General features: G+C 45.3%; 1 protein-coding gene across 1 annotated transcript in view; it reads left to right on the top strand.

The window, feature by feature from the left end:
• The first annotated feature begins 1,070 nt into the window (after window positions 1–1,070).
• Window positions 1,071–11,135, top strand: part of LOC147641120 (OVARIAN TUMOR DOMAIN-containing deubiquitinating enzyme 5-like) — a 47,431-nt gene continuing 37,366 nt past the window's right edge. Inside the window, exon 1 of the mRNA XM_086809865.1 lies at window positions 1,071–1,237. Within this exon, the coding sequence (XP_086665991.1) occupies window positions 1,107–1,237 (131 nt within the window). The 5' untranslated portion in view covers window positions 1,071–1,106. The remainder of the gene's footprint in view (window positions 1,238–11,135) is intronic.

The following is an 11,135-nucleotide window of genomic DNA, read 5'->3' as shown; positions in this document are numbered from 1 at the left end:
AATGCATGTTTTTGATTGATCTTTGAGTTACGACGATGTGTGGATGTGTAGAAACACTCCAAATCTTATGATTCATCAAAGAATCATCCTTGCACTCAAAGATACACGTTTTAGCTCATTTATGGGTTTTTTTAACTCACTTTTAGTTCACTAATCACTCTGTTAATGGAAAAATCAATCCATTAAGAGACATTCGTGAATATCAAGTGAATTTTTTGAGTTTTTTGTAAGATTTTTTGGATTAGGGTACCTAAACCTATTGCTAACACTTTAATGCAAATAAATGCAACAAAAACCACTCCAGAATGCAAAAATTAAAGCATTTTATGCCTATGTTTATGCACAAAAGAGAATATTAATTTACTTCCTAATGCAAAAATTGATGAAATAAATGCAACCCAACCTTATAATTGATCAAATTGCAACAAAAACCACAAATTGATCAAAAATTAAGCAAAACAACCTTCTTTTAGTGAACGGCAAATAGTCTCTCAAAACTAATTAAGGGAAAGAACACAAAGCTGCTATCGTAGATGGTGATAAATTTGTACCGCTCTCTCCAGAAATCTACAAGTATATTGGTCTTACAGAAGAGGAAGCATGTTTTGTTTGATTTCATGCTTCACTTCTCCTCATATGTAATTACATCGTGTCTGTTTTTGAGGTTTCCTTATAAATAAAACATGTTCTTACAAATTATTCACTATGTTGTTATTGAATTTCACAATTTCATTTTTGTATACAATTGATATTTATTTCATTTTTATTTTACATATTGGCAATTCTGACATTGTCTTATAATCTTTTTTCCCTCATCTCTTACATAGAATAATTTGATTTTTTAATTCAATTTTAAAATTAATATTTCAATAAGGTTATATCTTATTTAAATAAAATGTAAATTAATTTTCAATAATAACCTTATTTTTTAAATCAAATTAAAATTTAATCTTTCAATAAGGTTATACCTTATGTAATTAATAGGAAACTAAGGTTCGTGAATATGCACTCACAAAAAAAAAAATGTTAATAAAGAGGTTTAGAGTGAATAAGACAGTGACAACGTTGGGCTTGTCACATTGCTCTGCGCCCCTTTTTTTACCCGAATGGAGATGGACGCACACGCACCAGCAGCACCAGGGTTTGCAATAGAAGGCAGCGATGCCCATGAAGAAGGCCCATACAAGGGAGACGCGCCTGTTAAAGAGACTCAAGCTGAGCTCCTCGCCCGCCACCAGTAAGCTCTTTCTACCCTTTTTTTGGTCACCTATCTGGTTTTACGCTTTTCAGGACTCGAGGGTTTTGAGTTGTCTGATTTTAGGGCTCTGGCGAAGCCCTCATTTGTTTCATGATAGCCTTATGTTGTGTTAAGTAACCTGCATTTGATTGCAACAGTGGGGGGTCTCATCACAGCCTGCCTTGCATAAGAGAGAGAGAGAGAGCTTTTGCTGATGGCCGTGATTTTGTTTACAAATTTTCATGCTTAATAGAAGTCGCATATTTTTCCTTTAAAAAAAGGACCAATGAGACCACATTCAAAGATCAGGACCATGGAGGTCTTGAGCTAATTCTGTAGTCCAGACAAAAGGAAAAGAAAAACCCTACATGTAAGCTGGCGAAGCTGGCATGTCTGGAGGTACATCAGTTACTACAAATGGAGGCTTGATTAGTTTTGGCTTTGCTGAAATCCTTCATGAGGGCTCTATCATCACGGAAGGCTGCCCATTTATCTTCTTTGCGAGCTGCCTGGACTTTAGCTGATTTGGCACCCTTCTGCTTCAGTTGCATTGGCTTAAGCTCCTTTGCTATGTGTAGTTTTGTGTTGTTCAACGTCATTGACTGCTTGTGAATCCCAATCTTGTTGGCTTTGGTGAGATGGCATCTGGAGGTACATCAGTTACTGCAAATGGATGCTTGGTTAGTTTTGGCCTCGATGAGGGCTCTATTATCATGGAAGGCTGCCCATTTATCTTCTTTGTGAGCTGCCTGGACTTTAGCTAATTTGGCACCCTTCTGCCTCAGTTGCATTGGCTTAAGCTCCTTTGCTATGCATAGTTTTGTGTAGAGAGAGAGAGAGAGAGAGTTGTTGATTCTCTTTGTTTTTAGATCACAAAGGGAAGCTGCAGCCAACACGCAGGCCAAAGGTAAGCTGGTTTTGCCCAAGCACGTGGGTAGCAAGTAGGGGTGTAGTGTGTAGACAAACTCAATAGCGTAGCATGCTAGGTTGTAGGCCCTGCCACCACCCCCTAGCAAATCGTGCGTTACAACAAACAATCAGATTGTCTAGATGGTGGAAGCTGCTGAAGTTCATTGTAAGAGATGCCACCCGTGTATAGTGACACGGTTCTGCTTTTGTAGGGCCAATCTTTACTGAGTTCCGAATTCCAAGGAATCCTTGTATTGTGCCTTCATGCTATTGAGATTTTTTCTTTGTATTTCAAGCACAATGGACTCCTAATTTTGAATTGTGCCTTCTTTGATTGAGAGCATCTGCAATGGGATTATTTGAGCCAAGGATGTATTCAATCATACCTCCAAACTGTTGGAAGATCTGACTCCATCTGGCTTGCCTGTCACTCCATTGGGTACTAGGCATGGTTTGCAACCATTTAAGTGCCTGATGATCTGTCTTAGTTGTGATTTCTCACCCATGTCCGGTAAAGAAAATGTTTCCAATGTTTAAGCGTTGTTATCACTCCCTATAACTCCTTGTCATACACATAATAATTCTTTTCTGCATTATTTAATTCGGCGCCCTTTTTGTTGGAGGATAGCTCCTATGGCTAGATTGCTCGGATCGGTGATTACCTCGAAAGGATCATCCCATGAAGCCAATTTGAGAACCGGAGACTCAGAGGCAACTTTTTTTTGGCATGAAATGCCTGGAGTGCTTTGCTCGTGAACGGACACCTTTTGTCAACATGTCTTCATGTCCTTGATCAGATGTGTAAGAGGTGCTGCAAGGTCTAAAAATTTGTCCATAGGGGTACTGTATGCTTGGCATAGACCTACAAAAGAGTGGATCTCTTGAGCATTCACATCCCATTCGAGAATTACTCTTACCTTTTCAGGGTCGAGGTTAATCCGGTCTGCACTGATAACATATCCTAGGTAATGGATTTCTTCTACTCCAAATTTGCTCTTCCTTGCATTGATGTAGAGCGCATTGTCTCGCAAAAGTTGCAAGACCTTTTGACATCCAGCGCATGTTGCCTTGTAGTAGCAAAAAAAATGAGTATATAATCTAAAAAGATGAATACGCACTTTCCTATGAGTTCCACAAATACTTGATACATCATCTTGTTAAATGTCGCTGGTGCATTGGTGAGACCGAACGATATTACCACAAACTAGTAATGGCCACGTTCAGTCCTGAAGGCTGTTTTTGGAATGTCAGCTGTAAAGATCCGAACCTGATGATAGTCTTTATCTTCGAAAAGAACTTTGCACCCTTGAGTCGCTCAAGGGTATACTCAATCCTGGGCATTGGGAACCTGTTCTTCACACTGAGCTTGTTAACAGCCGTGTAGTCCACGCATAATTGTGCATACTTGTATTTCTTCTGCACAAACAAGATAGGTGTAGCAAAGGGCGAGGATGAAGGCTGAATAAATCCAGCTCAGAGTAATTGGGAAATTTGCTACTCCAGTTCGCCCTCCAAAGCTGCACAATTATGTGTGTAGTCCACGCATAATTGTGCAGACTTGTCTTTCTTCTGCACAAACAAGATAGGTGTAGCAAAGGGCGAGGATGAAGGCCGAATAAATCCAGCTCGGAGTAATTGGGAAAGTTGCTACTCCAGTTCGCCCTCCAATGCCTTAGAAAGGCGATAGGGGAACTTACTGGGCGGTTCTGTCCTAGGGGCCAAACTCAATGCGATGATCCTCAGAACGATTGGGTGGGAGCTGCGGTGGAAGATTATCCTTTAGCATGATGTCTTGAAACTGTGATAGGAGACCATCTAGCTTTAGGTTTAATGGGGTTGTTGATTGAATAGAAGATTGTTGGGTACGGACATATATCAATGCACTCTCGGCTCCTTTTCTGATAGCTCATTGGGTTTGGATGTGTGAAATTAGGGGAATTCCTATCTCTGCGAATTAGAACAAGCTGAGGAACACCATCAACAATAGTGAAAGTGTCGTGCCTCCAATCAGGAATGGGTGCATAATCCCTAACCGTTGAATGCCGAGAAGCATATCACACTCCAAAAGAGGTGAGAATGAAGTCTTGTTGAAATGTGGCCTTTTGAACCATGAATGAGAATTGTTGAGTCTTATGAGATATGTGAGTGCTAAGACAGAGTGTGAACGCGTCTACGTCTAGATGATGGGGTACAAGTGTACAACTCATCTTTTTAGCCGACTGAGGAGAAATGGCATCCTTAGAGCCGCCCATATCAAAGAGAACAATGATTTATTGTCCCTTTGTTGTGCCATAAGCATGAATGAGGGCTTTCTTTTGTTTCTCAACCTCACCCTCTTGCTTATTGTCAAATACACTGTGGTTACGGTGTTTAAGGTGGTAAGAGTTGGATTGCATTGGTGGCCGATGCGGGAGGTGTAGTTGTAGCTGTGGTAGCAGTGACTACTGTGGAGACAGAAGCTTTGGTGGCTTGTACAGTGTGCCACTTGGTAGTCTTTCTTACCATGCTCCATGGTGTGGCAGAAGAAACACGTGTTCTTCCCCTTATACCGCGTTTGCTCTTCTGGTTGGAGATATCACTAGTGATGCTCGCCTTGGTCTTTTCGTTAGGTGTTTTCTTAGGTGCGAAGTTTTTATCCTTCTTGCCTCCTGAAGTACTCTGGGATTCTTTCTTAGTGTCTTTGCTATTCTAATCTACAACCCCCCCCCCTAATGTGATGATTGTTGGGTGGTTGATGATTGTTGTTGGGGCTTGGAGCTAGTCAAGGGTTGCTTGGGCTTACCTTTGTTCAGCATCATTTCTTTATTTTGAGCAAGAGTGAGAGCCCTGTCATAAGACTCTGGCTCAAAATTCCGTATAGTAAACCTAATGTTAGTATCAAGACCTCTAATGAATTGTTTCAATTTATCCTCGTGGAATATACCTAACTTCTGTGCTGACATGATTACTTTATTAGAGTAGGTTAGCACGAGTGACGTGTTTTGGGAGAGCTTGTAAAACTCATCCTCAAGGTTGGTCATGTACTGTGGAGGGAGAAATTGATGTTAGCAGTCATCTCCCGTCTGTATATTTACACGAGGGCCTCTATTGTGGGTGTGTCCGCCTGATTTAGGTGTCATTTTTCCTCACTCCATATTTTCCCCTATTTTTTCCATTTTTTCCTTGGTGTGGAAGACTGTTTTGTGCCTGTCGGCTGTTCCAGATGTTGGCCCACTGGACACTGGGGACCCAACCTAGGGTGCTGACCTGGCCCGACTGCTTATGTGCTGGCCAACTGCGCCAGAGCTGGTCGTGGGCATTTTTGCTGGCTGTCGGTTGTTTTTCAACAGGCCGACTGGCTGCCTGGGGCCATATAAAATGGCCCCTTGCCCCCCCACACTCTACATCTTGTATTCCGAGATTTTCTTGTGTATATAGGAGAGTTATACCTTCTCTCTCTCTCTCTCTCTCTCTCATTTTTGCGTTTTTCTGCTGTGCACTTGCTCTAGGTGTTTTCAGATCTTGTCTTCATCTCCGCTGCATATTCTGACATGGTATCAGAGCTCTAGGCTCTTGGAAGATCTTGGGAATTGTGTGAGCAAGAGGGGGCTGTTTGTAGTGTTGATTGGAGGACTGTTTTGGGACGTACGAGAAGACGAGAAGCAAGTGAAAGGCGGGCCTTGTTGCTGGACAGCCACTTGTAGGTTTAGTTCTTCATTTTTTCCCACCCACCCTCCCTTTTTTAGTTACACCCCCGCAATGGCAGATTTACTTGAGATGGGTGAGAAGCACGTGAAGATCTCGACACTCTCCGCGTTCCCGGTAGACCGTTAGTTGGACGGGAACAACTATGGCATATGGAAGGTAATGATGGAATTTGTTATGGAGTCTTATGACGTTGCTGATTTCATTGTTGTTGGGGTTCCACAGCCGGAGTTAGAGGAAGGGGAGTTACCCTCTATTCGGAAGGAACTGGAGGCACAGGCACAATTATGGGATCGTGTCAATGCCAGAGTCCGTTCTTTCATCTTCCTCAATTGCACACCACAGGTGATCAACCACATAAAGCATATGATGCTGGCCACAGGTATTTGGCAGCATTTGGCTTCTCTTGACAACAGGGTGTCACCCATGAAGACAATCTCCTTGGAAGTTCAGATGCGGGTGATGAATCTTGCAAAGTCGTCGACAATGTGGGAGCACATCAACAAGCTGCTTGCTCTTCAACAAGAAGTTCTCCAGGGGCAGGGAAAGAGATATCATCAGAGGATATGGCCATAACATTGTTGTCACATTTGCCCTCTCAGTACTTAGCCTTTTATTCTTCGTTGATTACCAGTGGCAAGCTCAGCACAGTCACATGGGAGGAGCTTGTGCCCATGGTCTTGGACCAAGAAGAGCGATTCACGAACCCTCCACAAGGCGGAGGTTCTGAGGCCTTAACTAGCCAACGGTCGAAAGGCCGTAATAACAACAACAAGGGCAAAGGGAAGGCTTCATTGGAGAAGTCTTCTGAGAAGAAGGCGAACTCAAATCGAGAGAAACTGAAGGCCGAGAGAACCTGTAATGATTGTGGCGAGAAAGGCTACTATTGGAGGAAGTGTCCTAAGCGGAGCACCGAGAAGGGTGCAGAATCCTCAGCAGCAACCGTGAAGACTCCAGCTTTTGTGCACCTAGAGGTTATGGACACCGGTGTTTCATCTTCTTTGTGCAGGGAGGAGGTTGAAGGACTCTCCGCTATGGATACTCGGGAGTGGATTCTAGATATGTTAGAAGTCATCTCCTGTCTTTCTGTAGACACCAGGGCCTTTGTTATGGGTGTGACCTGCAGTACCCGCCTTCAGCTCTGGTGCTGGCCGACTGTGGTACAGGTTGTGGACACCCTGGCATTGCTGGTTGACTGGGTGTCTATGGGCTGGTCGTGGAGATCTAGGCCTGTCGGCTGCCTATGAGCATGAGCAGGCCGACTGCAGTGTTGGGGCTATATAAAATGGCCCCATAGCCCCCTTGTCATCTTGTATCATATTCGGGATCTTCTTTGTGTATATAGAGCAGAGTTACACGCCTCTCTCTCTCTCTCTCTCTCTCTCTCTCTCGTGCTGTTTTTCTGCATTGCATTTGCTCGTGTTCCTAGATTTGGTCATCATCTCTGCTGCGTATTTTTACATGGTATAAGAGCCCTAGGCTCTTGATTGTTCTTGGGATTTGTGTGAGCAAGAGGGGGACTGTTGTGTCGCTGATTGGTGGATTGTACGGGACTGTCTGGGAAGAGGAGAAGCAAGAGGACGGTGGGCTGATTTGTTGGACAGCCACTTGCAAGTGTAAGTTCTTCTTTGTTCCCACCCACCCACCCACCCTTCTTCAGAGTACATCCCCGTAATGGCAGATGTGTTAGAGATGGCCAAGAGGCATGTGAAGATCCCTACACTCCCCGGTGGACCGTCAGTTGGACGGGAACAACTACGGCATATGGAAGGCTATGATGGAATTTGTTCTGGAGTCTTACGACCTTGCTGATTTCATCGTGGTTGGGGTTCCACGGCCGGAAGTAGAGGAAGGGGAGTTACTGTCGATCCGAAAGGACCGGGAGGCACATGCACAGTTGTGGGATTGTGTCAGCGCTAGGGTCCGTAGGGTCCGTTCATTTATCTTCCTCATCTGCACACCGCAGGTAATCAATCATATAAAGCATATGACGCTGGCCAGAGGTATATGGCAGCATTTGGCTTCTCTTTACAACAGGGTATCGCCCATGAAGAGGATTTCCTTGGAAGTACAGATGTGGGTTATGAGCCATGCAAAGTCGTCGACGACGCGGGAGCATATTAACAAGCTGCAGGCTCTTCAGCAGGAAGTTCTTCAGGCTGGGAAGGAGATATCGTCATAGGACATGGCCATAACATTGCTGTCGCACTTGCCCTCTCAGTATTCAGCATTTTAATTGTCTTTGATTACCAGTGGCAGGCTCAGCACCATCACGTGGGAGGAGCTTGTGCCCATGGTCTTGGACCAGGAGGAACGATTCGCGAACCCTCCACGGGGCGGAGGTTCGGAGGCCTTAACTGGCCAACGATTGAAAGGCCGTAACTCGGGCAAAGGGAAGGCTTCATCGGAGAAGTCCGACGCTGACCGCGAGAAACTAAAGGCAGAGAGGACCTGTAATGATTGTGGCGAGAAAGGCCACTATTGGAGGTAGTGTCCCAAGCGGAAGACCGAGAAGGGTGAAGATTCCGTAGCAGCAATCATGAAGACTCCGGCTTTTGTGCACTTGGAGGTGATGGACACCGATGTTTCATTTTCTTCAGGGAGGAAGGAGGTTGGAGGACTCGCCGCTACAAATACTCGGGAGTGGATTCTAGACAGTGGTGCTTCCAGGCACATGACTCCTTCCCGTTCAGATTTAAAGGATCTCTGCAGGTATTTTGGTCACATTCTTACTGGGATACATCCACTATCCCAGTTCACAGTGAGGGTAGGTTGGAGATAGTAATCGATGGCAGAGGGGGGAAGCATTCCTCCCAGGTGTTGTATGTTCCGTCACTTGGTTTTCATCTGTTGTTAGTGCATCAGGTTTGCAAGACTGGCGTATGGGTGGAGTTTGATGAGCATTTTGTTGCTCTCTGGGACAAAGCAACAGGCCAGGTGGTTTGGAAAGGCGGAGTGGAGAATGGAGTTTACAAGCTTTCAGCACTCTCTCTCCCAGGTCCTCAGGTTTGTGATGAGTAGCAGTCTGGTAATGGGAACTTAAGTGTGGATATGCTGCAGGTGCAGGCTTTCCGGGACCAGATGGAGGATAGCTTGCCAGATGATGGCAGCACTGATGTTGGTGGTTCTTGTGTTCGTCAGTCAGAGGAAACTGAACAAGTAACTTATGCTCTGATGTCTCGTAGTATTCGGGACAAAGAAATTCTTGTAGATGAGGATGTTCTTTCCACGGGAACCTTTTGAAAAGCCAGGCAGGTGGCAGTTGATTACTTGCAGAAGAAGGTGGATTCTCCAGGCTTTGTGGTTCCGGATTCAGAGGGGGTGGTTGGTAGGTTTCAGAAGGCCTTGTGTGGTCTTCAGCAGGTTTCCAGGACTTGGCTTTGCACCGTAACAAGTGTTGATCCTTGTGAGCAGTGTGATGCCTCTTTGACTCGGAAGCAGAATGGTTCATTGATTTGGTTGATGGACACCAGATTGGACGGGAGCTTCCTTATGAGGCAGTTGAGCTCATGGTTGCAGATGACTCTCTGGGAGGCAGGATTGCATATCTTGTGGTTTCTGTAGCATGCGAAGGATCATGGACTCTTTTACACAGGAGGGGGATTGATTGATGGAGTCCGACTCCACGGTTGGAGTGACTCAGATTGGGGAGGAGATCCGGACATGAGGAGATCTACTTTAGGCCCAGGAGCAGTTTTATGGAGCAGTAAGGGGCAGTCATCTTTTGCCTGTCGATGACAGAGGCAGAGTACCGGGCTACTTGTGATGTTGCTTGTGAGGTGGTGAGGTTGGAGAGGTTGTGTGGCAGGATTGGGCTTCCACTGAAGGAACCCATGGTTATCCAGAGGCACTTTGTTCGTGAACAGTTCGTTGCTGATGACATCTTGCTAGAGTTCTGTTCGACGGAGGACAGTACGGTGGACCTCTTCACGAAGTCGCTATCTCAGGATTTGCTCAGGCGGCACCCCAGCTCCTTGTGGTTGGTTTCACAGCCAGGAGCTGAGAGGGGGTGTTAGAAGTCATCTCCTGTCTTGCTGTAGACACCAGGGCCTTTGTTGTGGGTGTGCCTGCCCTTGTAGGTGTTCTCATTTTTCCTCACTCCCCGTATTTTTCCCCCATTTTTCCCATTTTTTCTGTGGCTTGGGTGGCACATCTGTGGTGGCAAGAGATCTTGGTAGGTGGCCGACTGCATGGTTGTCTCGGTACGAAAATACGATACCGTACGGGAATTTTTGGTACGATATGAAATTTTCGGATACCGTACGATAAAATACGGTTTTTATTTTTTACACTTACAACCTATGGAGCTTCAAGCTTGAATGTGAGGGAAGGTTGGGAGGGGAGGAGTCTACAGTGCTTGAAGAACTAGAACATGGATATGTGTCTCTTCCGGTTGGATCTCCCGATTGTCTCCAAAAAAGAACCTGGATGGGTAATGCAATACCAAAGGTCTCCCAATGTAGCGTTTATGACTAAGGGACCGTCCTTACACAAATACAAGGAGTGCATCTAGGGTGATAAGTTTAGGGACTCCTCTCTAGATCAAAATGGCCATGTCCAAATCTTCTCCCTCGTGCATAAGTTGAGAATCTAATTGTCTAGCCTACCTATACCAGGGATCCCCAAGTGATGTAGCAAGATTCTCTCATCCTACCAATCAAGTGTACACTACCAGTCTACCTCGCCAGATTTTTTAGGTCTCTCAACAACCCCATATGGAATACTGAGTGGACACGAAAGTTGCAAAGTATTGCGAGCATTTGGGATCTTCGTAAAGCAGGGTTTCTATATTTTTTTTAGCATTTGGAATTTTTTCTTCCAGGGAAAAAGTTTTTTGGGGGGGGGGGGGGGGACTCGTACGACGGTATCGTACCGTACGAACCTGTTCGTACGCGTACGAGAAACAACTATGGCTGACTGTACCTGCAGTATCCGACCTCAGCTCTGGTGTGCTGGCCGACTGTGGTACAGGTCGTGGGCACCTTGGCATTGCTGGCCGACTGGTCATAACTAGCCGACTGGGTGTCTATGGGCTGGTCGTGTAGATCTAGGCCTGTCGGCGACCTATGAGCAGGCTGACTGTAGTGTTGGAGCCATATAAAATGGCCCCATAGCCCCCTTGTCATCTTGTATCATATTCGGGATCTTCTTTGTGTATATAGAGCAGAGTTACACGCCTCTCTCTCTCTCTCTCTCTCTCTCTCTCGTGTTGTTTTTCTGCATTGCATTTGCTCGTGTTCCCAGATTTGGTCATCATCTCCGCTGCGTATTCTGACAAGACAGTGGTGCTTCCAAGCACATGACT

Source organism: Cibotium barometz, chromosome 2 (assembly GCF_041138505.1).
Source record: "Cibotium barometz isolate CiBa-2024 chromosome 2, ASM4113850v1, whole genome shotgun sequence".
Taxonomy (NCBI): domain Eukaryota; kingdom Viridiplantae; phylum Streptophyta; class Polypodiopsida; order Cyatheales; family Cibotiaceae; genus Cibotium; species Cibotium barometz.
Note: the sequence above shows the minus strand (reverse complement) of the source record. Positions and strands in the feature narration are given on the sequence as shown.